A 25,645-nucleotide genomic window follows, 5' to 3' on the forward strand; every position below is an offset into this window, starting at 1 on the left:
GAGTCACAAATATTTTGGCTATCGATAACTCGTTAGCTCCAACGCGACGTCACATGTCTAGGTGGGGGGCCTCGACTAGTCTCTGGCATATATCTGTCGGTGCATAAGCGGACGCTCTCGCATTTCACTTCTCATTGTGCAATGGGCCTTGTTACATAGTTATGGTCAAGGAAGCATATCATAACAAAGGCCACGAGTCTCGGAACATCATCTGATTCATTTCCTGACGACCGAAGCCTCGATCCAACTCTATCAATTACAAATTTGTCCGCGTCGAATGCTCAGGTAAGAGTAGTGGTAAGTTATGTGCATGCCAATGTATGTAAAAAGCCCGCTCCGCCAATGCTCGCTAGAGATACTGAGGATGATTGTGCTCCCTGAACGCCAGCCTCCAATATGCCCAAAAGCAGTGTGTAACATGAACGCATTAGCAGAGAACCGGAATATGGCGGATACGAGCAAGAGTGCCAACGCGATGAACAACCGATAAACAGGGTATAAGATGCGATCCAACTCTTCTCTATCCTTCGACGAGAGTTTTGGGGCTCTTGCCAAGCAGCTCAAGACATCTGCGTGCGAGGGTGACGACTTCGCCCTCGCCGTCCTCGTTGTCCTCATCGTCCGATTCGATGTTGCGCTCGGCAATCTCGGTCACCATGTCGATGATTTCGTTCGATTTGCCAATGTGCTCCATTAGCTGTTGGTCTTCCGATTCGAGTAGCTGTAGCAGTGTCCAGATCGCGATGTGCTGGAAGGTTGGGTCTCCGCTCGCCAAGAAGCGGCGGAGGTAACCGTGGATTCCGCCTGCGGGTTCCGTCCAGTTCTGGATGAATATCGAGTAGTCACCGACTGTACTTGTTAGCGAAGATTGTAACAGCGACGAGTTAGACTTACCCTTGGAAGACAGGTTTCCCAGAGCGGCCGCGCTGTTGCCTTGAACCTCGATGCTCTCCGACTCGGTGAGTGGAATGAGTACATCGAAGACGCCCAGGTTGAGCAGATGGGGCTTGAGCTCCTCACTAAGGGCAAGAACGGCAATTGCTGCCGTCATCTCAGACTGCACCGGGAGTCGCACGTTGAGCACGAGCGACTTGCATTTCTGCACGGCACCCGCCTCCAAAACCAATTGCTTGTTCTTGTCTGAGCTTGCCGCGAGGTTGCGCAGGGTGGAGATTGCGTGGCACTGGATCTCGTCGTTATCGGTGGAGCCGAGCAGATCTACGAGGGGCTTAAGGAAGCCGGCTTCGATGATGGGCGATTCGTTGGCAGGGTGGATGGAGATGTTTCGTATGCATGCGACGGCGGATAGAATAAGCGGAAGGTAGGACGATTGCAACAGGCGGAGGAGGGAGGGTAGACCACGAGCGCGCACAATTTCGAGCTGGTAGCGTTCGTCCGATGCTAGGTTACGAAGAGCGAGTGCAGCCTGGCACTGCACCTTGGGCGAGGACGACTCCATGAGGTGTACCAAGGAGCCAACGAGCCTGCCCTCAGTCTGTGCCAGCTTGGCGCGGTTGCTTGCATCGACAGCGATGTTGCTGAGAGCTGTGGTGCAGTAGTACTGGACATCGACATCGGACGAGGATAGCAGCTGAACGAGGACGGGAATAGCGCCAGCGTTGACGAGCTGTTGTCGGTTGTCGTCTGGTACTGTGTCAGCACAAGTATGATGAAACACTGCGAGCATCTTACCTGAATGCGTCATATTCAACAGCGCGCCGGTGGCATTCCTCTGCACGCGCATGTCTTTGGACTTTGCTAGTCTTGTGAGAGGCTGCAGTGCGCCGGAGCGTGCGATCTTCGCTTTATTGTCTTCGTGTGTAGCCAAGTTGGTGATGCACCCGACGGCGTTACATTGCACCTCGACGTTTGGCGAGTTCATCTGCTTGATCAATGGCGCAAGACCTCCCAGTGCGACAATGGCTACCTTGTTCTCGGCTGCGATGGTTAGTCATCGCGTCGACGATGGAGGGTGTGAACGTACTGTTTACCGCCAGATTGCCTAGGGCGGCACTCGCTGCACGCTGCACTTCGATGTCGGGGTTCTGGAGCAGGAACAGAATAGGCTCCAGGGTGTCTCGGTCGACCTCTCTGACATCTAGACGGATGGTGTTAGATGCTGCATGTAGGTGTGGTGCCGGGTCATGTACCTCGCTCTGTTATCTCGGCAAACGTCAAGCTTGCGGACCGCTGTAGATCGATGTTGTCCGAGTATACCAGCGTACTCAGCGCGCGGAGGGGTTCGCCAGAAAAGAAGTCGGTCTCGGCTCGCTGCGCAAGTTAGCATGGAGCAGCTGCAGCAGAGGCGGTGGGCAGCGTACGTTCTCGAGGAAGCCCAGCAGGTCGGCAACGGCTTCCCGCTCGCTGTCGGCCAGCACTGGGTCATATATGCTGTCTCTCGAGCGGCCTGTCAGATTTTGTCAGCAAGCTCCCACGGCAAAGATTTAGGTCGACTGACCGCCGCAGCAGAAGAATCGGTAGCAGAGGTCGGAGACGCCCATGGCTGGAGGCGCAGACGGTCGCAGTCCGGCCGAGTGAAGCTGGTATGGAGTCTGCAGGTTCAGCCAACAATGCGGTGGCGCAGTGAAGAATGCGTGCAGCTGGCGACGGGAGACAGGTTGGGCCGGTGCGATGGGTTGATGAGCTTGGTGATGTTGTCACCCGCCCCAGGGTGTTGAATCGAGCTTGGCAGATGGAACTTGGAGGTGTGCTAGGCGGGCGGCAGCGTCGCCCGTGCATGCAGTCAGTCAACAAGCGTCGAGCTAGCCAGCTTCACGTGAAGACGACTTCGATTTGACAGCAGAGAGCCGCGTGGATGCGTGCGTGCTGTGTGTATTCTGGCTGCTATGCGATACTCGAGCAGCTGCGCGGGCGTTCGCGCTCTTCCAAGGCCCTATCGCAACGATCCCAGCAACCCTATAAGATGATGTATATGTGCATTTCAAGCTTCCCTGCCTCCGCTATCGTCAACTCGGTCAAGTCGGCGCGGCTTGAAGGGTCCAGCGATGCAGACAGGGACCCCGGGCAATGCCTCTTGCTGGCCGCCGTGACGAGCCAACCGCGTCGAGCTTCACGGCGGCCGCAACGTCATGTTTCGGCCGTTTGACGTGTACAACCAACAATGCGCCGGCCAGGTCACAATTATGGCCCTCATGCTGCCCTATTCGCCTTTGCAACGCCCGGCGTCATGTACGGTCTAGCGGCCCGCCATGCAGGCCATCTGTCGGACGCGCCCCACGTCCTCTGTCACTGTTATCACCGCCTGCCAAACCTCATGAATGAAGCCATGGTGCTGCGCAGCTCGCTGCAGAGCCTCTGTGCGGGGTAGCCGCTCTCCTCGCCCTCTACCCGTCGCGATGCGGCGACGGCTGCTTGGCTATCTGCTATCCCATGGATCATCCAGCACACCTACTACGCTAGACTGCCCACAATCTTCACCGAGCACCCACTCGCTATGCGCAAAAGCAGCAGATTACCCTGCGAACGCGTCCCATAGGCGCGCATAACTGCATGGCTGGTTCACGGCCGCTCACGTGCCTCTGCGCCCGCGCCTCCGCTGACGGCCGCCTATTAACAACATGCGTGGGGGAGGCTCCGAGCGGAGGACCAGAAGCAATATTCTGGACAAAGAACTATGTCCTCCTTTCCCACTTCTGCCCTTCTCCTCAATCAACTACACCCCAGATCCATCATTCAATTGCCACCCCGAGTAATTTCCCCAGGCATACCGTGGCTCGGCGCGCGTGCAATTTCCTCGTACCGCTAGCACTCCGCTGTCACCAAGCCCGAACATAATCTTATTACTTTACTTCCCGGTTTCGCCCTTCGCCGCGCGACTCACCCCACGATCGCCGCACACATTAATACACCCCCTCGCCGGTGTAAAAAGAGGTTTGCTCTCACTGTGAACCGGTTTAATGGCCCCAATTTCAGAACCCTCACACACTTTCCAGAAGCTCAAACTCGACACCTCGACTCCCCACAAACCCGTCGCTTCCACCTTTGCATCTTTCGCGCCTCTAGCCCGTAAACAGTCCCCGCACAACCACCATGGCCAGTCCCAGCTAACCGCCGAATTAGCTGCTGCAGAACCGCAGAACATCTCGCGCGCCTCTTTCCCTACGCGTGACCACCATGGCGCCGACTCGCGCGCCGAGTCCGACGATGAGGGCTCCCTGGCTGTAGGCAGCAGCGGAAGTGACGAGGATTTTGTAGCCAAATTCAGGCAGCGAAAGACGAGCATCAGCTTCAACAATGAAGTCCGGCTCGACACGGGAGAGGGCGTTGGCCTGGGCGTGCCCGTGCCCAAGTCTTCACGGCAGTCGCATTCACGCACACCCGAAAATGGAAGCTACTCGGATGGTTCGCAGCCAGACTACATGGAGATGCCCTACACCATGCGCCGCAACATGCAGTACCGCGTTGGAGAGTCCCGATACCCACTCGTCCAGTCCACCGTAGATGACCTGGCAAACGACACCGAGTACCGCGACCAAGTCGCATCCTTGACGTCTGATACTACCGCTTCGCCGCCGCTAGACGAGGCGCAAACACCTCTCGAGGCGCCGTCCGAGTACATGCTCTCGCCAATGCCTGCCACCTCCCCCATGGAGTTTCCCCTCTTCTCGCCCTCTCCGCGCCGCGGCGGCCCACCTCGGACCAAGAGCTGGAGATCGGAGATCGGCGAAGACGGCAGTGTGAAGAGGACTAGCCGTCGATCGTCTGCCCGTTCCGGCCGTTCTCTGTCGTCCATGTCGCCGGCTGCCTCCTTCCTGGCGCGTTACAAGGCGTCCGAGGCCCCAATCAAGGCGCCCGAGCCAGACGACGAAGGCCAAGGCATTGGCTATGACAGCGAGTACATTATTGGAAAACAGATTGGCTATGGTGGCTTCAGCGTCGTGAAGGAAGTTACAAGCATGGAGAACGGCAAACCTGTCATCGATGCTGTCAAGATTGTGCGCAGGCTGCAACAGGACAAGTCTGAGATTGAGAACGAACAGATCCAGACACAGTTCGACCACGAGGTGGAGATCTGGCGCTTCCTACGGCACCCATACATTCTTCCACTCCTCAGGGTATACACCACCGACTATGCCACTTTCTGCATCACCAGGCTGAACAAGGGCGGGACTCTCTTCGATCTGATCCGCGACACACGCCGCCAGAAGAAGAGCGGACTACCAGCTCATTTGGTGAAGCGCTATGCCTATCAGCTAGCGTCAGCCATGCGCTACCTGCACAACGACGTCCAGGTTGTACATCGCGACATCAAGCTTGAGAACTGTCTTCTCGACATGACTGTAAACGACGCTGAAAAAGACGGCGGCGATCTTCTTCTTTGCGATTTCGGCATGGCAGACTTCATTGTCAGCGACCAGCGCGATGGTCCCGAGCCACACTCGATCGGTGACAACCAGAACATAGGCCCCGCGGAGACTAGTACTTCTATCGCTGGTAGCCTACAGTATGCGGCTCCTGAGTTGTTCAATACACCTGGACCTGTATTCTCACCTGCGGCGGACATCTGGGCGTTTGGTGTAGTTGTTTTCGCTTTACTCACCGCGACTCTACCTTTCAACGACGGCCTCGACATCAAGACGATTGAGAAGATCAAGAACTGCGAATGGGACGCGGACCTCATACGTAACGCAGAGTCGGCCCAAGCAGGCAACATCGACGACGCCCTCGCATTGGTCAGGGGTTGCCTTGAGGCTGACGTTGAAAAGCGTTGGAACGTCCATGATATCCTAGAGTGCGCATTGTTGCGCGACTGCGAGCAACGCTTCGAGCACGTGGCTCGCCCTTGGGTTGCGGAGTCATGAGCTGATGATTTTTCTTGTACGAGTTACGTTTGGTGTTGGACAGGCCTTGGATACCCGGTTTGCATTGCGTTTTTTCTTGCTCATATTTGGTGTTCGCTTATCATCCGGCATTCTGCGATTCAGTCACTTCCGTTGGCTTTTGGATACCCTGCACTATTATTCCACTCATGATCCTGGTCTTCCCGGCGTTTTCTTATCAATGGTTGGGTCAAAGGATGGATGGCCTTATGATGCATTGTACTTTACTTGGCTCCCAGATGAGCGTGGTTTTCACCACAGACTCCATTATTTGTGATGCCCGCAGGCGACTATCAGCAGCTTATACGACCTCATACTTTTATGAGCTTTCTGCAATGTATCGTCACTACTTACAAGCCTTGTCTGTCTCATGATCGTTGTGCTCACATGGTACTTGACAGCTAACGTACACAACGTGGCAACGTTGTCCAAAAGACCTACAGTCGTGGTCTTCGTGCTACCGCGTTGGACCGGTGGTAACCCCAGATACAGAACCTGCAAGCATGTCGATGGCACTTTCCGGATCCGCGCACGCCTTCCCCGCAGTACGACACCCACACGTTCCGTCGCATCCACACATTTTGCTCCAAGCACGGACGGCGTTGCGCTATCGTGGCTGGCTCTTCTCGGGTATCTCACACCCACATATGTTTTTGCGCTGCGAGTGCTTTAGCTCCTTCCCTATCCAAACGGTTACAACGCTAGCAGTGCGCTCGTGTACTGTAAGTACCACTCCTTCCAAACCCGCGGTTCAACGTCACTTGTACTCTCTACTACTGGACACCGGTGCTTCGTCGCTCATCAACACCGCAGCAGTCGCATCACGAGGATCGTGAATCTGCCAGCGCCAACTCACGTCGCCACTCCTGCCGTCCTGGAAGCAAACCGTTGTTTAGCGCCTCTAATTGCGCGTGGTGGATGCTCTACCAAATCAGGCAAGGCCTCGTTTTGACGCTCGTGGAGTGCAATGAAAAAGGTCGCCTGATTTCCCCGACTGATTACCAGGAGTCCGACATCATGTCTCGAGGACTGATCAGCCTTGTACTCACAGACGCTAGCTAGCCTGGCATAACCTTATGATGCACGTCAGGCGTGCCTCTGCGGATGCGGTCAACCACCGCATATCCCGAAGTAGCCAAGAGTCTTGGCCACCGATAAAAAGCCTTGTCAGTGAGCTTCATGGACTTGTTGCCTACAATGTAAGGTGACACTAAAGTTTCATCATGTGGTGTAATATCAAAAAGGTTCGGCGCTTCGCCCATGCTGTTTAGGTTCGCCGGTAACTCTTCCTGACATTTGTATCGTCACTTGAACGTTAAATCCAAGCTAGTGCTGACCGTAGAACGGGTGAAGCTGTCAACAAACATCACGGCCCCTTTGACAAACGAAATGGCCATTTTCACGCACCGGTGCATGCATCTTTCATTGCTAGCTGCAGGGAGCACGTGGTAATACCAAAGGAAGATCGACTCGGGACTTCGTGTCTATATAAACTTCGTTTTCCATCTTACTCCGAGTTTGCGCGCATGCCCGGTATCAATATTTTGCATCCTTGAAGATGTATTTTCCCATTCTTAGCGTGCTGTGCACCTTCTTTCTTACTACTACTGCACAATCTGGCTCGACCTTCACTCCAGCCCGTCCGCCCTCCCTACCACTGGCCGTTAAGAGTCCATATTTGAGCACGTGGTTCCCTGCAGGTAGTGATGGGGGAAATGGGGGCTATCTTCCAGGCCAGTGGCCATCATTCTGGACGTAAGATCCCTCTTGACGCTATGTGTTGGATACATGTTGACACCAAGCAGTGGCCAGATTCTAGGATGGACTGGCTTGGTTAAAGTCGATGGCAATACCTTCGTCTGGATGGGGAAACCCGACGGCTACAACGATTTCGCTAATCAGACATCATACGAATATACGTCGACCAAGAGCATCTTCACCATTACCGCAGGCGATACCGTTCAGCTCAAGGTTACATTCATGTCACCACTGACTCCAAATGACTTCAAGCGTCAATCTCTCATTTTCTCGTACATGGATGTCGAGGTCTCGTCGCTAGACGGTTCTTCTCATGATGTGCAGATTTATACAGATATCAGTGCTGGTGAGCATTTGTCACTTCCTTCTAAACGTGCGCTTGATGTTGACATGCGGATAGAATGGACGTCTGGTGATGTTGCTGCTGTAGCTGAGTGGAGTTACGGTACTACATCAGATGGTATCGGCTATCACAAGATCTGGAAGCAAAACCAACAGTCTTTGAGTGAGGTCAACGACCGCGCAGAGTGGGGTAATTGGGTAATCAGTCCACCAAAAGGCATGGAAACATGATCTGACTTTAGCAGTACTATTCCACCGAAGCAGTCGAAGGTCTTACGCACAAGTCCGGAGCAGACTCTGAAGTCCGCGATGCTTTTGACAATGATGGAAGCCTCAACAACGCGGAAGACTCCGAATTCCGACCAATTAACGTTGAATGGCCCGTGTTTGGATACGCTCTAAACATGGGTTCCGTCGGGTCTGACGTGAAAAGCCAGCTTTATACTATCGGTCTATGTCAAGACGACGCTATACAGTTTCTGGGCGCAGACGGCCTCAAGAACGTGCCATCACTTTGGAAAAGCTACTTCCAGGACGATCTCGCCGCCCTTTCTTTCTTCTACAAAGACTACCAGGAGTCCAACAGACTCTCTACGGAGCTCGACGACAAGATCTCTAAGGATTCCAAAGCAGCTGCAGGAGATGATTACGCTATCCTGACTAGCTTAGCTGCTCGTCAGGCATTCGGTGCCACTCAGCTTGTCGGTACTCAGGACGAGCATTACCTCTTTCTCAAGGAGATCTCGTCCAACGGAAACATGCAGACTGTGGACGTCATCTACCCTGCTACCCCAATCTTTTACTATACCAACCCAGAATTAGTCAAGCTGTTGCTTGACCCGCACTTCGAGAACCAGGAGAGCGGCCATTATCCAAACAAGTTCGCTATCCATGATCTTGGAGCGCACTACCCCAACGCTACCGGCCACCCAGACGGTCTGGACGAACATATGCCGCTGGAAGAATGCGGCAACCACATGTTCATGATGCTCGCATACGTCCAGTTATCAGGCAACACCGACTACATCACCCAACACTACCCCATTCTAAAGCAATGGACCGAATATCTTGTAGAAGAAAGCCTCCTTCCAGCCGATCAACTCTCTACCGACGATTTTGCGGGCGCACTCGCCAACCAAACTAACCTCGCACTGAAAGGCATCATCGGCCTCGAAGCCATGTCCCAAATGGCGCGCATCATCGGCGAAACAGCAGACGCAGACAACTACACAGCCATTGCCCACGGCTACATCACCCGCTGGATCGATCTAGGCATCAACAAGGCCGACAACCCGCCTCACTCTATCCTCAACTACGGAAACGAGACCACCCATGGCCTGCTATATAACCTCTACAACGACCGTCTCCTTGGGCTCAACCTTGTGCCCCAAGAAATCTACGATATACAATCTGCCTTCTACCCCACCATCAAGGAAAAGTATGGCGTACCCCTCGATACGCGAAATCCCTACTACACGAAGTCCGATTGGGAGGTATTCTGTGCTGCGGTAGCGAGTAAGGATACGAGAGATATGTTTATTGGGGATCTGGCGAAGTGGGTGAATGAGACACCTAACTCCCATCCTTTTACCGATCTCTATCAGACGAATGATGGGACACAACCTTCTGGTATTGACTTCAAGGCTCGACCGGTTATGGGCGGTTTGTTTGCGCTGTTGCTGCTTGATAGTGAGGGGTTTAGTGCGAGGAAGAGGGTGTTATGAGGTCTATTTAACATGTTGATGTGGCGATCGGAGACATACCGGCGAGTATTGTGTTCATTGTCACACATGTAATGTTTACGGTAGTCAAGTAGGTGCGGCGTAGTCTTCTTGTCAACAAAGGGTTTCTCAATTAAGCAATACTACTGCCACTTTCAGTCAACGTTCTTCTCACTTCTTCCCCTTACCTTTCCCCTTCTTTGCTGCATTGCTGCCACCTTCGACTTCGCCTTCTCCATCCAAATCCGACAACGCCTTATCAGCATCGACATTTGCGTCGTACTCCACATCCTCCACCCACTGCTTCGCCACGAAAAAGTGCCATGTCGCCGCCGCTGCAAGCCCCATCACGACCAACGTAGAAAACAAGGTCTTGAATATCGACCATAACGTTATACCAGCGAAGTACCGGAGCCATGGCGTGACGATGGCTTTTCTTTCTTCCTACATAGTGTTAGCATCTAAATCCATCAGCTCCGATATCCTAGAAGGAACGACGAACCTCCAGATCCGGATTCACGCAGTATAGCAGTAAGACGAGCGCGACGAGAATAAATCCTAGGAGGATAACGGTAAGAACTTGGATGACGGCGAGCAAGATCGAGATATCGCGGGTTGTACGGAGGACTTTGAAGCCCGCCGCTACAAGAGGCGTAACTTGTTCGAACGCAGCGTTGATTTGGCGGGAGTACGGTATACCCATTTCGAGCGCTTTGGTAGCGTAACAAGGTTGGCGAAAATGTTGGGTATCGTCAAAAGAAAAAACATAGACCAAACATTAGCGATTAAATGGTGTATTTATTGAACCAGAAACCTGGAAAACGGCATGCATGACATAGCGGGGTCGCTACATCGCGCATGCGCGACGGGAAAGTGAGATGAATGGGTGGGTGGGTTGCAGATGGGCCACTGACGTCATTTTGACCATGACGAGGAGCAAGGGTGAAATGAATGGTGTTGTGCTTTAGCGAAGAGAGATCTCGAGATAACATTTATCAATGTGACTATCTTCATGATTGTCCAACTGATGCCGCATCAATTCCCTCGAGAAATTTGACAACCGTCTCGATGAAGTACCGCATTGCTTCATCACCAGAGAGCTCATGATCAGCATCAAATGGAATAACCTGACACTGCCTGTTCGCCAGACCATCTGGAATCGTGTCAACCCATCTCTTCAGCAAGGCCCCCTTGTCCACGGTCGAAGGAACCATCTCGTCCTTCTCTGACATCAGAATCAACGTCGGCTTATCCAGTTTGCCGAATGTGGACTGGAGAGCGGAAACTGGTAGATCGGAAGAGAAGAAGTCGTCGTCGCCTCCCACAGAGACTAGGGAGTGCCAGCGGTATGCCGTTACCGGAGACGTGATGATGGGTGGGATGAAGGAGCTAGGCATGATAGTCTTTTCTTCCCCTTTAGCAATGAGAGATTCGGCGTGCTTGAGGCTGGCGGAGAGGAGGTCTTGTGGCATGAGCAGTCCCGCTGTTTCGCGATCTGAAGTTGGGGCTTGCATGATGTAGCCGTCAACCGGGGGAGGCACTGGCAGTGTAGTTGCGTATGTCATGATGGCCTGACATCCTTCTTGATCGTCAGTAACTAGCAGAACCCGAAGAAGAGCATTTCGCGTTGGTAGGACAGCATCAACTTACCAGTTGAACTTCCAGTTAACACAACCTTTTCCTTCCCAATCTCTTTCAGATACTGCACCAACTCCTTCAAGTCTTCCGCATCCTCCTTCAAGCTTCCATATCCGAAACCTGTATAACTGCTCCGCGTTCTCAGCTCCCAGATACTATATTGCACGCAGTTTCCATCTTTCAACCTCGCGCGTTCCAATGCGTCATTCAAAGGTCCTAGGTAGGGGGTTGTATGCGGACCAGTGCCCAGCCCACCAATGAAGACCAAGGCGTTGTTGCACTTGGCAGAGTTGGAATGGCGGCGCTCGTATGCACATGTCTTTGGTTCGGTCGGAGGAATGGGGTGGACGTGGACTGAGAAAGGACGGAGTTGTGGTGTGTGGGTTGGCTCGGAAGTCGACATTGTGGAAAGACGGATGGACTCTTTGTTGCTAGAGTAAGTCTGGCTGCTTCATGTCTCCTTGGATCTTCTGTATGCCCTCTTATAGACTGTCCCCCTTAGATTGGCATGCCATTGTCGCCATGAATGCATAGTCAGAAGTGGGTCATCTGCGTATAGCGACATGCGTGATTGGTGTGTTTTTCACAAAGGATTCGACGGGCGTACGTCAACTTGGCTTGATGTGCTAGCATGTTGCGTCTCTGGCTTGCTTACGCTGATCAGTGCATTACATGGTAGATGGACTCCAGATTGACTGCACCTTGGGAGCACAGGTGCGTTCATTGGCATTCTTCGCGCCATATATCCATTGTATAGCATGATCTATAGTCTTGACGCGTACCTCCTGGGTACAATTGCAGTCTAGAAGTCTATTCGTGTAAATGCGATCTACCCATGGTCAAATTCCTGTGTTCCTCACAAGAAGGCGGCCGCAGCCGCCGCAGCCATGACGCCGAACTCAGCCCCCAGCCACTGTCCAGCAAGTGCAGTCGGCATCGCGGCTCCCTCGGAACCCGTCGTAGAGGTAGCCCTCGCCGCAATAACGTTCCTCACGATGCTGAACTGATCGCTGACCTGTTGTTCCTTGAACGACCTCGCCGCACTCGGCAGGGCTGTATACCAATCTGGCTTGGAGAAGTATGTGGGGGTCTCATCCGCCATGGTGACTTCAGCCGGGATGCTGTAATTCGAGGCGGTGCTGACAAAGGCGTCGATTTCGGAGCGCGCGGACGTGAGAGAGGACTGGTAGGGCTCGCCGAGGGATTCCGTGAAGCGACCGTACGCTATTTGCGCGTTGAGGAAGACGGAGGTGGTCCAGCTCTGGGCCTGCGTAGTTGTCAGTACAGCGGTAGACTCCCAGGTTCGCGCTCAACGTACATCGGATGGATTGGCGAAGGTTGGAATGGCGGACGTGGGAATTGGCGGTTCTGTGTAGACCATGAAGTCGCCTCTTACCACTCCCGCCGCTGCAGTCAGTAGAAGAAGGCCTGTTTTCGCAAACATGATCCGATAGATGATGCAATGTCTACTGGTAACGAAGGTGTGTGCGAAAAGCGAACGTGGAGTAGATAGGGACCGAAGTGTGTTGTTGCTAAGTTGGATGGTGTAGGACGTCAACTGCGCGTCTTCGGTGGCACACCCAAGAATTCAGACGCGGCCCCAAGACTTCTTTCCTCGTATCAAACCGCTACTGCTCCACATTTTGCTGATCGTGGTCGCAACGTCCTGGGCGCAAGAGACTATTGGGCGAGTGTGGCTATGCAATGCGAAGGATGACGGCGCGTGCACGCGGAAAGTCATCCATGGATGACGCGAACTGCGGCGGCTACTCCACGGAACGCGAATGGACCCACTTTAGCTGACCAAGACGATGAAAGAACATCTTCACGTCTCTGGACAGCCAAAAAGCTGACGGAAGCCATATACACCTATGAATATGATGTTTAGCAATGCCTCAAACTGCTGGCAAGCTACGAGGTGGGCAAAGAATTCCCTCGTTGTTGAGTGCCTAGGTAGATGCTGCATGCATCGCCTGCCCTACGCCTCTGTCAACCATGGAAAGTTTCCCATTCCGTACATATCGACAGAGCGCAAGCCCGGCACTAGGTCCAGATTCTGTCTCATTTTCAACGATACCTGCACTCGCTGCCTGCATAGCCATCACGCGCAACACGGTAGCCTCTTCGATTGGAGCCCATACGCACAAGGCCTGACGTTCAACGAAGGGTTTCATCGTTTCCAACAGTCCCAGCTCATCAACGACTACCATAGTGATGACTGTTCACACCACTCAGTCTGGCGGACGCGATACGATTAAGACGCAGTTGTGGTGGGGTACAACTCTTCCAGCAGTCCCGTGTCTGCAGTTCGTTGTAGTCCGTGTCTGTGGTGTGCGCAAGTCTCGTAATATGAGCGCTTCGTTCGTCGGTATGCATCATCAACTAGAAACCTATGATCAGCTGTTGCGACTTAGTGAGCATCTCGTTTTCCTGTCTGCAAATTGACGCATACAAACAGTGCGCGCGCATACAACCTTGTCCTCGTCATTGGGGAAACCGAGCTGGAGAGGCAATGGATGGGAGTTGCACAGTTGGTAAGCGCACCCAACCAATACAGTGTTTGGGCTAAGGACGCTCCTCCTCAGCATCCGTCGTGGCTTGCAGCATTATTCTCGGCATTGCCTCTTGCCTCGTTGCTTCGACTTGAGAACAACATGTCGTCCTGCAAAAGACTGAGTTCCCGGATGCTTTGGTGTCTGTCTTAGATAGCTGAGAAGGTCTATCGTGCGCGAATAACCTGTAATTCGTGGACGTGGCGTCTGACCCAAAAGCGTGGATTCGACGGGGTCCCCGAGACTGTAGTCCTTGTTCGCAGTTTTGTGACATATACAACAAAGGTTAACAAATACAATACCCATTCGCCGGAAAGTGTGCGTAAGGTCAGAAGGCCGATCAATTGACACAGCGAAATATGGCCATGATATTACTTCTCGGTCCGATTACCGGCGTATAGGTGTCGACACAGCGTTTAGAAATGAAATGAACGCGGTCCTACTCGGAACAATGCAGCTCATATTTCCTTGTCAAGATCAATGGCGAGCTGACGGTCAGCATGAGGCATATCTGATTGAGATGCGTGCACCCAAGATATGGGGGTGTGTTGTGCTCAGCATCCCGACGTATTCGCGCTCAACGCTCGGCGGGTATACAAACGGCGCACACACAACGAGACATGGCGCCAGCTGATACGCAGAACACGGTATGCTCTGAGCACTGCGATGTGTCGCAGGATGCGCATACTTGCTTGGCCGAAAAAGCAAAGCCGCAGGACATCTGCAGATGGCACATATCATACACCGTTGTACGAAGGTCGTGTCGATATCGTCAGATATCATGCGTCGGGGCAGGATACGATGAAAGATCGGAGGCTGGCAGCCGTTTGGTATAGGCTATTCTTGTATTGTGCCCAGGATATGGGCAGTCTCTTCGCATGTCTATTTTCAGGTCTATTAGAAGTAACAAATGAGTGAAAGACAGAGGACTGAACGTCCATGGACGGCGATCACATACCACTAAACCAGAGAAATGGAGGACTGGGTCCGATCACTACGACATACGACGAACTATTACACCTCGAATCGGCACTGACCGTCCCAACTGGCTTTCTTGCGATGTTTTACCAAGTGGCTCGACTAGAGCAGCCACCGAGTCGTGATGAGAAGCCTTTTAGCCTAATACCCCAGTGGCAAGGCTCTGAGGATAATTGTGTCGATTCGTGGCGCGGCGCTTGTGGTGTTCGACGGCGGCCAACGGGACGGAGGCTTTGGTTAGGACCTTCAACGATCTCGTGCTCGCGCAGCCGCCTCGAACGGTCATTCATTGATTTCTGCCCCTGTAGAGGAAAGAACGGCTGGAGATCCCGACAACTACGACGGTCCGAGCGTGGGATCTCGTTGAGTGGCTGCGCATGATCGGAGTCGGAGTACACTAAACCAGCATCGGTACACCACATAGTCATGATTACTGTAGACTATTCCCAGCTTTGGTGGCTCCTCTGGCTGGAAGCGAGGTTCAAAGGATTCGGTGTTGGTGGGCGTTGTGGATACTTGGGCTGACTCCGTGCACATTGTCTGGGGTGATCCGACAGAGTACCCTGCCCATCTCGTGATGCTAGTTAACCCACAGAACAAAGCGATGTGATTGCGCGACCTTTAGGCGCCCTCAATGTACACAAACCCACCATGCTGGGCGATGCATCGGACATGGCTGCTTTTGATGCAGTCAGACTTGACTTTTCGATAAGGCAGAATGCCAACGCAGGCAAAGATTGCTTAGGTGCGGGCGGGCACGGCATGCAAGAGTAGCCAAGTCTGCTGAAAGCCCGTTCGGGATCGCTAACAAGCATTGAAGAAGCAATTGCCGCATCAGCCGCGCATGCAAGCCCTTTCTTGTGGATTCCAAAGGAAGGGCACAGCGGCCAGAGCATCCCGCGAAGGAGTCGAGGGCGTTCAGGGCCGTGGGAAGCTGCAGGCAACGCATTCAATAATTGCTGTGATTCAGCCGGTGCAGGCTGGGCAGCGGGATGCTTAGATCTCATCTACCTTATGGCGTCTTCGGCTGATCAAGAGTGTTGGAAGATTGGCATTCAAAGAAGAGCCAGCCACCCGTTGGCGGCTTGGCCCAGACATCGCCCAGGCGTAAGCGAGACCGCCCGTTGATACGGTGGCCGAATCACGTTGACAGGACGCTAATCAGGGATGGTGCTGCTTGCAGCATGTGCTATCAAATAAGACGATGGTAGGATGTGTTAAATGAGCCCGGTGAAGCAGTTGCAATGTATCGCGTGAGGTCTCCTCGGAGCGCGTTAGCTGTTGTTGATCTCTGGGGAAGCTGTCTGGGGAAACCTCTGGGGAACGGCTCGAGGCGCTGACGGTGCAAGAAGAAAAGCGGGATATCGCATTGCAGATGTGGAGTTTCCGCGGAGTGTGTTATTGAGCTGGATTGGCCATGAACGAAGGAGCGTTCTGCCGTTCGGCGCTAGCCCGTGCCTCCCATCCATCACGTGTTCGGGGCATCATCGAGTTAGCAGGCTGGGGAAATCCGGCTCCATCTTTCCGCCAACCACGCCTCATCACCTCGGCTCCGCGTGCTCTGCTGTTTTCCCCAGGCTGGCCCCAATCATTATGGGGAGACCCTGAAAATGCGCTTGTCAGACCCACGTTCTCGGTCGCTGGAGTCGTGAGCTTAGAGTAAGGGGTTAGTGGCTGGTTAATCTATTCAACCGTAGCATGCGACACTCTCGCAGCTGATCACGACCTTCGAGAAGGTTGGCGGAAGTGTCAAGCCTGTATGGCCGAGCCGGAACAAGGTCGCGGCTGGAGGCTTGTCCTTGCCCAGGTGAGCTTCACGAGGGCATACCGGGCTGGCGGGCCTTGTCGCACTGTAGGTATGCATCCATCAGGCCAGGTCCAACATTTCCATCACAAGACAAATGAGCCTCATTGCTTAGGCTTCTTGTTGTTCTTGACGGCTGACCGTCCCGCGCGCCGAGGCCGACTTGACACTGGTAACAAGATGATCCGTTCATGGGCAAGACGAAGCTTGGGGTCTGGGCAAGCTACCCTTGACCCCACCGTTTTGGGCAATTTGCCGCCCACTCTACCCCATACGGCGGGTCGTCCGCGCAGAGTGCCACACATTTCTCCAGTCGAATTTAACCGGTCCGCTAGACCGTTGTTCTGGAGCCAAGGTCCTCTGCGAGGATAGTATCGTGCAGGCCGGGAGGCATATATATGAAGCACCAACATGTTCAATCTATCCAGGCTCAGCTGCAATCAGCCCAACCCGACAAGTCAACAGCTTATATACCCTGCTGCCCAGGACAGTGTAAGGTTGTGTGTTTCAAAGCCAACCTTCACTCATTCCCTCGTTACTTCGATTCAACAAGCAGTCTACGGACTAAGAGTCGGACGCCATGGGTCTCTACCAGAAGTTCACGCCCAAGATGGGTGCCGTTGCGAAGAGCAGGTCCGACGTCGAAGCTGCTCAGGCTGAGGCTCCTCACCTCAAGAAAGTCAACTGGAGGTCCGACGCCGGTCTCCGCAAGCTCTACTTCTACGCCTTCTTCATCTGTATCGCTTCTGCGACCACAGGTTACGATGGGTAAGCCTTCCCATTGCTGTTCTCCTAGTGACCAAAGCTAACCCACCCCAGTTCCATGTTGAACAACCTCCGTATTCTGCCCAGGTGGACGGAGTTCTTCGGTGACCCAAAGGGAGATACTCTCGGTCTCTTGACTGCTCTTTACTCCATCGGTTCGATTGCCTCGCTTCCCGTCGCTCCCTTCATTGCCGATCGCTTTGGACGTCGCGCCTGCATTACCTTCGGATGTGTCATCATGATTGTCGCAGCTTCCATCCAGGCCGCTGCTAAGAACCTCGACTACTTCATGGGTGGACGTTTCCTCATGGGTTTCGGAAACTCGCTTGCTCAACTCTCGTCTCCCCTGCTTCTTACCGAACTCTGCCACCCTCAGCATCGTGCTCGTGTCACTGCCGTCTACAACTGTTTGTGGAACGTTGGTGCCATCGTCTGCACATGGTTGACTTTCGGTACCAAGCGCATTGAAAGCGACTGGTGCTGGCGTGTACCCGCTCTTACCCAGGCTGCTCCTTCCGTCATTCAGTTGGCCGCTATCTGGTTCATCCCCGAGTCCCCACGTTGGTTGATCGCCAAGGAGAGGAACGAGGAGGCTCTTGCCATTCTTGCCAAGTACCACGCTAACGGCGATGCCAACAACGCTACCGTCCAATTCGAGTTTGCTGAGATCAAGGAGACTCTCCGCCTCGAGTTCCAGTACCAGAAGACCTCCACCTACTTCGACTTCTTCAAGACCAAGGGCAACAGGTACAGGCTCATGCTACTCGCATCTCTCGGTCTCTTCTCCCAATGGTCTGGCAACGGTCTTGTGTCCTACTACGCCACCGATGTCTACGACTCCATTGGTATCACAGACGCTGACACCCAGCTCGGTATCAACGGTGGTCTTACCATTCTCTCTCTCATCGTCTCCGTCTCCTGCGCTCTGCTCGTTGACCGCGTTGGTCGTCGCCCGCTCTTCATCTCTGCCACTGCAGCCATGTGCGTTACCTTCATCGTTTGGACCATCGCTTCGTCTCAGCAGGAGGCTACCAAGAGCAAGGCTGCTGGTCAGGCCGTCATTGCCATGATCTGGATCTTCTCCGTCGCTTACGCTCTGGCTTGGTCTGGTCTGCTTGTCGCCTACACTGTCGAGATTCTGCCCTTCAAGATTCGTGCCAAGGGTCTCATGATCATGAACTTGTTCATCCAGATCGCTTTGACCATCAACCAATACGTCAACCCTCTCGGATTCGAAAATCTCCACCCTACCTGGAAGTTCTACACCATCTACGCCGTAAGTCACATAGCAATAAGCCTTGAAATATATCATGTACTAACCAAAGCCAGTGCTGGATCTTCCTCGAGCTCATCTTCGTCACTGTCTTCTACGTCGAGACCCGTGGTCCGACTCTTGAGGAGGTCGCCAAGATCTTCGATGGTGATGAGGCTGAGGTCGCTCACATCGACATTGAGCACGTTGAGAAGAACGTCATGACTTCCGGCTACGAGAAGGATGACAACGTCCGCATTGAGCAGGTCCGATCATCCCAGTAGATGATTTGATCTCTCGTGTGTATATAATTGCTGCTTTGATTGACGTGGAATGATGGTGGTTGGATGATTTTGCTATATACCAAGTATGCATGTCCTTCGCTAGTAATAGTAATCGATATGCGTCCTCTTCTCATATTATATCCCGCTCTGTGATTTGCATATCATGCGGCAATAGCGCCCTGCTCCATCTGACTAACCTCCCGTACTTGCCGCCTTGCCTCCTTTCTCTGTCTTCGTCTCTCCATCTTTGCTTTGATGGTGGCTTTGATTCCCGAGCAGCACATTACTGAAGAGAACAGCGCACTTCCCATCCACAGCAACGCGTTAATGAGGTTGCACCACACAGCTCTCTTCATCCGCCCCACATCCACGTTCTGGTACCCCTGCTCGATATTCCCGTTTAGATAGATTGTATAGAAGAGGCCGAAAGAAGCGATCCATAAGACCGCCAAGATCCATTCCGGGATCCAAGTGACACGGTAGTTGCGTACTGTCACACTATCGATGACTAACACCAATAGGGTAATACCAAAAACAATTTGCGCGAATATGAAGTCCGTCCTCGAAGTGCTTGTTGCATGGCTCAATTCGATGGCGTAGGATATGCCCGATGCGAGTGCGAAGGCCAATTGGAAGATACGAATGCTGAGACGGAAGAGAGATACGGCAGGCTTGTCGAGTTTGGCATTTACGGCGGATTTGAAGGAGGACGGAGAGATGAATTTCGATTTGAAGTAGGGCGGTGGTGGTACGGATGGTATCGAGTGGGTCGATGAGGCCGATAATGATGGTGTGGTCGGCTTGTAGTAGACGGGCTCGGACTGCTTGGGTTGACCCATGGTGATTGTCTCCCTCGAGTGAAAATTCGGAACTTAGTAGATGAATTTGCGAAGCAAAATGTGAAGATGGCTTAACTTGGAGCAAAGCAGCGGGTCATCCTGAGGTTATATGTGCACTCAGACTGCTGACGAGGCTAGTTTGGGTAAAACTCGGCGCAATGCACAAGAAAGAGCTTTTCATGGCACTTTTCTTCTATTTTAGCTGTATTAAGTGGAGCGCGACAAGTGTGCCAGACATTCGTCCCTGAAAACAGCGTATTCTAAGAGAACACGAGCGAATACGAGCCTCGGACTGGCGCATTAGCGTCAACATCGGAGAGAAGAACCCGCGTCGGATCAGCAACGGTCAATGCAAGGCCGATGCACTCATGGTGGCGGCTTAGCTACTAAAAAGCTCCTGATTAGGTGACGCGTTGGGAAGGGGTCAGTCAGGTCAGTTTTCGGAGTTTTCCTGTGCTGGAGATGCTTGCGGCGTTGCGCAGCCCTCGCGGAAGGAGTTCACGCTAGAAGCGATGACATCCATGTATGCCGCTAGCGGTTGCCGTCTCTCTTAATACGCGTTCCTCGCTCAGAATACGCGCTTGAATCCGGCGTCTCAAAATCCTCATCAGCAACATCAATATGCAGCAGGACTCACCACTCACGGAAGCTACGTCAACTTCGAGGGGAGGGTCTATCCAGAATTCACGGGAGCCCTCTCCCTACGAGCACAGTGGAAAGGCTACGCCAAGAGCATCGAAGATAACGAGGAAGTCTCATCGCAAGTCGCGGGCTGGATGTGTTCATTGCAAGACGCGTCGCATCAAGGTATGTAGTATGTAACCGTCTCGATGCAACCTGAGGCACCTCCTTTGAATGAACCGATGGCTTTTAATCCTTGCAAACAACACAGCAAAATCTCATTGGAGGAAGACAAAGCTAAAGAGTATGCTCAACATGCTAATCTCGTGCCTAGTGCGACGAAGGCAAGCCATTCTGCACCAACTGCAAGCGGCGGCAGGTCCGCTGCGAGTACCCAGCAACGTCTATTGTCGTCCCAGAAATTACTGGCGTACGACAACCCGGCGGCCTTCCACTATCTGAGATTGAACTCACATATCACTGGACGACAACCACATGTCACTCGTTATCAGCATGGCCTGCCGGTGCTGCACGCGTACAATCATCCACAGAAGAAATCGCATTCAAGAACGAACATGTGCTACACCTCATCTTCGCATTCACGGCTCTCCATCTCGCTACATGCCGACCAGACCGCAAAGAATCCTATATCGCTACTTCAAACCATCACTACGAATGCGCCCTAGCACTAGTCACTCCAGAGATAGCCAAACTGAACCCTGCCAACTGCGACGCGGTCCTTCAATCTGTCCAACTAATCTGCTTTGTCAGTTGGGCAAGAGGACCGCAGGCTGGTGAATACCTTGCTTTCGGTAAGCACGGTAGATCGGAGTGGCTGGTCATGTTCCGTGGAATCCGCACGACACTCAGCGCCTTCGAGATAGACAATTTCGCGAAGACACATGCGCCGGCAGTGCGTAACAAAGGTCGGCTTTTACCAGTAACAGACGGGCCATTCGAATTCGAAAGGCATCTTCAGGAGTTAAAAGAGCACATCGGCATCGCGTCTGAGCCTTCAGATTGCGACGACAATGTGCTCAGCGTGAACGTCCTCCAGGAGATGTATTCGAACCGCTACGGTGGCAAGGACGGTGAATACCACGTGGCGTTTGGATGGCTCTACCGAATGAGCGATGATTTCCTCGACCGCCTACAACAATGCGATCCGCTGCCACTAATCATCTACGCGCACTTTGTCGTTTTGATGCACGACATGGAAAGATTTTGGTATATGAAAGGCTGGACACATCATGTTATGAGTGGAATCTTCGAAGCTCTGCCCACGGAGCATAAGCCCTGGATACGCTGGCCCATGACCTGTGTAGGGTGGATAGCACCTTGATGCATCTACTGTCTGTTTGTGGCAGGCTCAACTGATTGCTTAGAAGCATCACATGTACGTTCAATTGAGGTGTATATTTTAGATTGTTTTTATGAAGTTTGGGGCTGCATTCCAAGCAACATGTTCATCTTTGAAGCGTCACACCGTTACCAGACCCAAGGCAGTCATGATACCCGTGATTGAGTATCTTTGTGCTCTGAGTGCGGCCGTGGTGAAGATTCAATCGAAAAGACCCAATTCCTACTCATCGCAATCGGCCAGCGCGTGTTGTTGTCCTGAGATCAAGCGAAGCGACCGTGAGCCTCCGTTCGGTCTGACCTACGGTCATTCGCACGAGGGCCGCGTCCACCAGCGCCGGAAGGACGATAAGGAAGACTTGTATGCATAGCAACACGAGTATCTTCGTACCGACCCATACCGCCCAGGTGGTATGATCTATGAACGGGATCTAAAGATGAATGTAGAGCGTCAGTATTTGTCTCACATACAATTCGTACAGGAGTATTACTGACAAGGTACATAGTCGCCAGTCGGAAGATCGTAGGTGATCGCTAGCTGGGGTTGCCAGAGAAAGGCTACTGCCTCTGAAAGGGTGAACATGACCGGCGCATAGGAGCGTTGGGCGTTTATGACGTCAATGGCCGCCTCCTTCTTCTGCCTCTTCCTCTCCTGTTTCTTTTGTTGGCGCCGCGCAAGGATATCTGCAGATAGTGAGGAAATGTCCCATCGTTCTTCGCCTTCGCTGATTTCAGTACCCTGCCCGCCGCCGGATTGACCTAGAGAGCGCTCGCCAAGTTTTCCGGTCATCTTGTTCTGTAGAGCATACTTTGAGTGGCGCTGCTCTTCGGCCTGATCCTGGAGAGCTTTTGACCTGGACGAATATGCGGGGAACACATTGTCGAGCTCGTCGCTCAGCGTCAAGTCAATGATTTCGGATGTCTGACTGGGGAATGACTTGGCTCGGGAGCTTTCGATAGGTGCCTGGGCCTTTGGCTGCGTTCTCATATATCGCACATCGTCTGTCGCAGTAGTGTCGTCTGCCTCCTCTTTCGCTTGCGCTGCCATGGCGTTCGGGCCCCTCTGTCGCTTGGTATGAAGCTGCGGCTGAGACTGCGACAATTCGGGATCCGCTCGCGCACGTTTCTTGGTTCTCACCATGGTGAAGCGAGGTGCAGTATCGTTATGGATCAGACGTTATAGTGTGTAGTACGAAGAAAGCCCGCGGATTCAGGCAATCCTGACAAAGAGGTCGTAATGGCAGTGGGTTGCGCTGGTTCTGCAAGTTGTAGGTCGCCCCGATGAGGTGAGTCCCAAAATTGCCGCTTGGACCACCAACAAACGCTCGTAGAAGGCGCACCACGTGGTAGCAGCTATTGTACCCGTGGACGGCTGGTGTGTGATCAAACCCGGCCTTTCCTACCAGTCTTGGCATTGAAGTCCTGGAGAGCCTGCTTGAAACCAGGCCAGGCGTCTCTGACCAGGGGATTGCCCTCTAGCGTTCGTAGATAGTTTTCAGGTACGTCATGTAGTCGCTTTCCTAGGTGAATGCCTTTGTGGAATGTCCATGTGTCTGATGCCGAAAGAGCGTTCGATCGAGACCTTTGTGCGTTCCGTGTGGGAGCCTGTCGTGGCTGCGATAGCTGAGCTTGTGTCTGTTGAGTTTGAGTCTGGTCTGGCCGAAGACGTGCCTGCCCCGGCCTGTGGTACTCGAATGCCTCCAAAAGGCCCGCATGCTTGTCCCTGTATTTGTATAGCTGACCACCGATCATTCTGAGGTAGTTTTCATTCACATCGGTGAACCGCTCGCCCCTGTGCATACCGAACGTGAAGACGTAGTCGCGTGCCGGATTGTACTCAGGTGTTGCCGGTCCATCCGTGGACTCTTCGCTTGTGTCGCTGCTGATGCTGATGACGCTCGATCGGCGAGATGCTGTGGACGGTGCGAGGGAGATGTATGCGGCGGAATCGGCAGAGGTGTCCTCCTGGTAGAGACCGTAGCGCACTCGCGTGGTTAAGGTACTGAGTGGGTAGTCGCGCAAATAGAGCTGCCTGTATACTGCAACCGCGGCTGCCTCCGTAAACATTATCTGCGCCCGTGGTTGTCTTCCCCGACCGGTCGTGGGCAGTGGCGCCTGTACGTTGATCTCGATATCCTCGGCCTCATACATGTCGTCGTCGAGTAGGTCGTCGCCGAATGCGTCTGAGTCAGAACTGTCGCCGTCCATGTCGAGATCAAAGTCGTCGTTGCGTGAGGACCTGTAGAGCGCTTCGAAGTTGTTGCCACCAGAGGAGAGAGGTATGAAGTCTTGGCCCGATTCGTTCCTGCCATTCTTCTGCGCAAAACGTCCGCCACGTCCGCCTCCTCGCCCACCCTGTCCCGCGCCACCACGGCCTCCTCCTCCGCCTCCTCCGCGGCCTCCACCACGCCCGCCACGTGCTCCGCCGCGCTCGCTGCGTCGAGCGTTGTGTATCGCCTTTTGCCGTGCTTTGTGTCGTATCGGGGGCGGTCCGGTTGGCTTGGACCCTCTGGACTTCCGGTTGGCAGCCGCACTGGCGCGCCGTTGCTGGCAGGGGCGCGACATTGCGACGGCGATGTTTGGCTGTGAGTTAGTTGAGAAGAATGACGAATTCCACTTGTGTGCTCAACGTCAGACTTCGAGACGCTCGGCCCCACGACTACCGATTCGGCATCCCGAAATTGCCCTTTCTCCCCCTGCGCACGTCCAACACCATGGACCCTGAATTTGTACGCGACTGTTGCGCACCTGGGCACATATTCACCGACCTCGAAGACTCATGCTTTGTTCAAAAAGATGTGTGAAGATGGGACGGACGCTGCCCTCAATACTCGCCAATCTGAACCCTTGCCCAACACTGTGACAAGACGCCATGCGAACCCAAATATCCTTGCTTTGTCTCGAAAGCCGTATTGAATATGAATTTTACCTACAGCATTCAATGACTACCGCCGGGGTGATCACAGAAGCTTCGAACTGGCAAACGTACTGATATTGATTCCTTTAAGCGACGCAGCGACTCGTTTGCATCAGCCGTAGGTATCTTTGCCAGCCTTCTTTCGCTAATCTCCAGAGCGCTCACCAGGGCGTTTAACACGCGGAGGCCAAGCCAATACATCCACGCGCGCACAATGTTGAATTTGCTGAGCTTTGAGCTTATGTGGCCGTGGACACGCAGATGCTTTCTTGCGCAGTGACATTGGACGAAGCAGGCAACAACGTTGCAGTCTCTTGAAGAACGAGAGATCTTCGTTGTGGATAGGAAACATCAGAGACTTGAAACAGCGAAGTCAAGAGCCCAAGCCAGTGTGCATATGACGTATCTTCGTCTTCCTCTGCTGTCATCTTGAAGATGCGCATGCCTCGAGGATGTTAAGGCCATCTCTACGATGATCATGACTTCATTGCGCCGCTCCTAATTTCCTGGGCCCCTCGACCCTCGAGCACCGCCCATCTCACGCAACGTTGCCCAGCGCAATGACCCGCGCCGCCCTCATGAACACACATTCTTTGCAGACCCCCACATTCCTTGCGGCTCTACGATGCACCTCATTGCACGGGGTGGATGCTTGCCGCTGACGTTGCCGCCAGAGCACTCTATTTGAGCCACCGTGCCGCAACCCCGCATATATCAGCCTTGCACAACCGCCGCATGGTCCGAGTACTCAAGCGGGATCGCCACACCAAAATAGTAGCGATGAACAGATAGACAGGGTGAAGAGCGGGTAGTCCGGCGTAGTTACTCTGAAACGAAATCTTCCTATGCTTTAATCAGGTACAAGAGTACCTGCTCGTCAGCGCGTTCTGTGCCTGCATTCACTCTCCCTTGCATCTTTCAGCTGGTCTTGGATCCGGTTATCCGCTCGACTTTGTCTCACTTGACTGACTGCGT

General features: G+C 53.4%; 10 protein-coding genes across 10 annotated transcripts; 4 read left to right on the top strand and 6 right to left on the bottom strand.

Moving 5' to 3' along the window:
• Positions 1-520: 520 nt before the first annotated feature.
• On the bottom strand, positions 521-2,501 carry VAC8 (Vacuolar protein 8; the record flags this gene model as incomplete). The annotated part of the gene is made up of 7 exons (XM_049358304.1): positions 521-849; positions 895-1,644; positions 1,693-1,938; positions 1,985-2,098; positions 2,151-2,271; positions 2,322-2,407; positions 2,459-2,501. The coding sequence occupies 7 exons, from the start codon at positions 2,499-2,501 to the stop codon at positions 521-523; spliced, it is 1,689 nt and encodes a 562-aa protein (XP_049207159.1).
• Positions 2,502-3,917: 1,416 nt separating this feature from the next.
• On the top strand, positions 3,918-5,822 carry J4E79_009459 (uncharacterized protein; the record flags this gene model as incomplete). The annotated part of the gene is made up of 1 exon (XM_049358305.1): positions 3,918-5,822. The coding sequence occupies one exon, from the start codon at positions 3,918-3,920 to the stop codon at positions 5,820-5,822; it is 1,905 nt and encodes a 634-aa protein (XP_049207160.1).
• Positions 5,823-7,628: 1,806 nt separating this feature from the next.
• Positions 7,629-9,664, top strand: J4E79_009460 (uncharacterized protein; the record flags this gene model as incomplete). Its single annotated transcript, XM_049358306.1, has 2 exons — positions 7,629-8,138; positions 8,186-9,664. 2 exons carry the CDS (start codon positions 7,629-7,631, stop codon positions 9,662-9,664), a joined length of 1,989 nt encoding a protein of 662 aa, XP_049207161.1.
• A 168-nt stretch (positions 9,665-9,832) lies between these two features.
• J4E79_009461 (uncharacterized protein) lies at positions 9,833-10,364 on the bottom strand (the record flags this gene model as incomplete). Its single annotated transcript, XM_049358307.1, has 2 exons — positions 9,833-10,105; positions 10,164-10,364. The coding sequence occupies 2 exons, from the start codon at positions 10,362-10,364 to the stop codon at positions 9,833-9,835; spliced, it is 474 nt and encodes a 157-aa protein (XP_049207162.1).
• Positions 10,365-10,671: 307 nt separating this feature from the next.
• J4E79_009462 (uncharacterized protein) lies at positions 10,672-11,702 on the bottom strand (the record flags this gene model as incomplete). Its single annotated transcript, XM_049358308.1, has 2 exons — positions 10,672-11,240; positions 11,312-11,702. 2 exons carry the CDS (start codon positions 11,700-11,702, stop codon positions 10,672-10,674), a joined length of 960 nt encoding a protein of 319 aa, XP_049207163.1.
• A 453-nt stretch (positions 11,703-12,155) lies between these two features.
• On the bottom strand, positions 12,156-12,743 carry J4E79_009463 (uncharacterized protein; the record flags this gene model as incomplete). Its single annotated transcript, XM_049358309.1, has 2 exons — positions 12,156-12,566; positions 12,618-12,743. 2 exons carry the CDS (start codon positions 12,741-12,743, stop codon positions 12,156-12,158), a joined length of 537 nt encoding a protein of 178 aa, XP_049207164.1.
• A 4,470-nt stretch (positions 12,744-17,213) lies between these two features.
• J4E79_009464 (uncharacterized protein) lies at positions 17,214-18,934 on the top strand (the record flags this gene model as incomplete). Its single annotated transcript, XM_049358310.1, has 3 exons — positions 17,214-17,401; positions 17,453-18,674; positions 18,728-18,934. 3 exons carry the CDS (start codon positions 17,214-17,216, stop codon positions 18,932-18,934), a joined length of 1,617 nt encoding a protein of 538 aa, XP_049207165.1.
• Positions 18,935-20,394: 1,460 nt separating this feature from the next.
• J4E79_009465 (uncharacterized protein) lies at positions 20,395-21,736 on the top strand (the record flags this gene model as incomplete). The annotated part of the gene is made up of 2 exons (XM_049358311.1): positions 20,395-20,580; positions 20,729-21,736. 2 exons carry the CDS (start codon positions 20,395-20,397, stop codon positions 21,734-21,736), a joined length of 1,194 nt encoding a protein of 397 aa, XP_049207166.1.
• A 504-nt stretch (positions 21,737-22,240) lies between these two features.
• J4E79_009466 (uncharacterized protein) lies at positions 22,241-22,894 on the bottom strand (the record flags this gene model as incomplete). The annotated part of the gene is made up of 1 exon (XM_049358312.1): positions 22,241-22,894. The coding sequence occupies one exon, from the start codon at positions 22,892-22,894 to the stop codon at positions 22,241-22,243; it is 654 nt and encodes a 217-aa protein (XP_049207167.1).
• A 242-nt stretch (positions 22,895-23,136) lies between these two features.
• On the bottom strand, positions 23,137-24,318 carry J4E79_009467 (uncharacterized protein; the record flags this gene model as incomplete). Its single annotated transcript, XM_049358313.1, has 1 exon — positions 23,137-24,318. One exon carries the CDS (start codon positions 24,316-24,318, stop codon positions 23,137-23,139), a length of 1,182 nt encoding a protein of 393 aa, XP_049207168.1.
• Positions 24,319-25,645: the final 1,327 nt, after the last annotated feature.

The sequence above is a fragment of the Alternaria viburni genome, assembly GCF_023758015.1.
Source record: "Alternaria viburni strain BMP 2772 chromosome Unknown scaffold_25, whole genome shotgun sequence".
NCBI lineage: Eukaryota > Fungi > Ascomycota > Dothideomycetes > Pleosporales > Pleosporaceae > Alternaria > Alternaria viburni.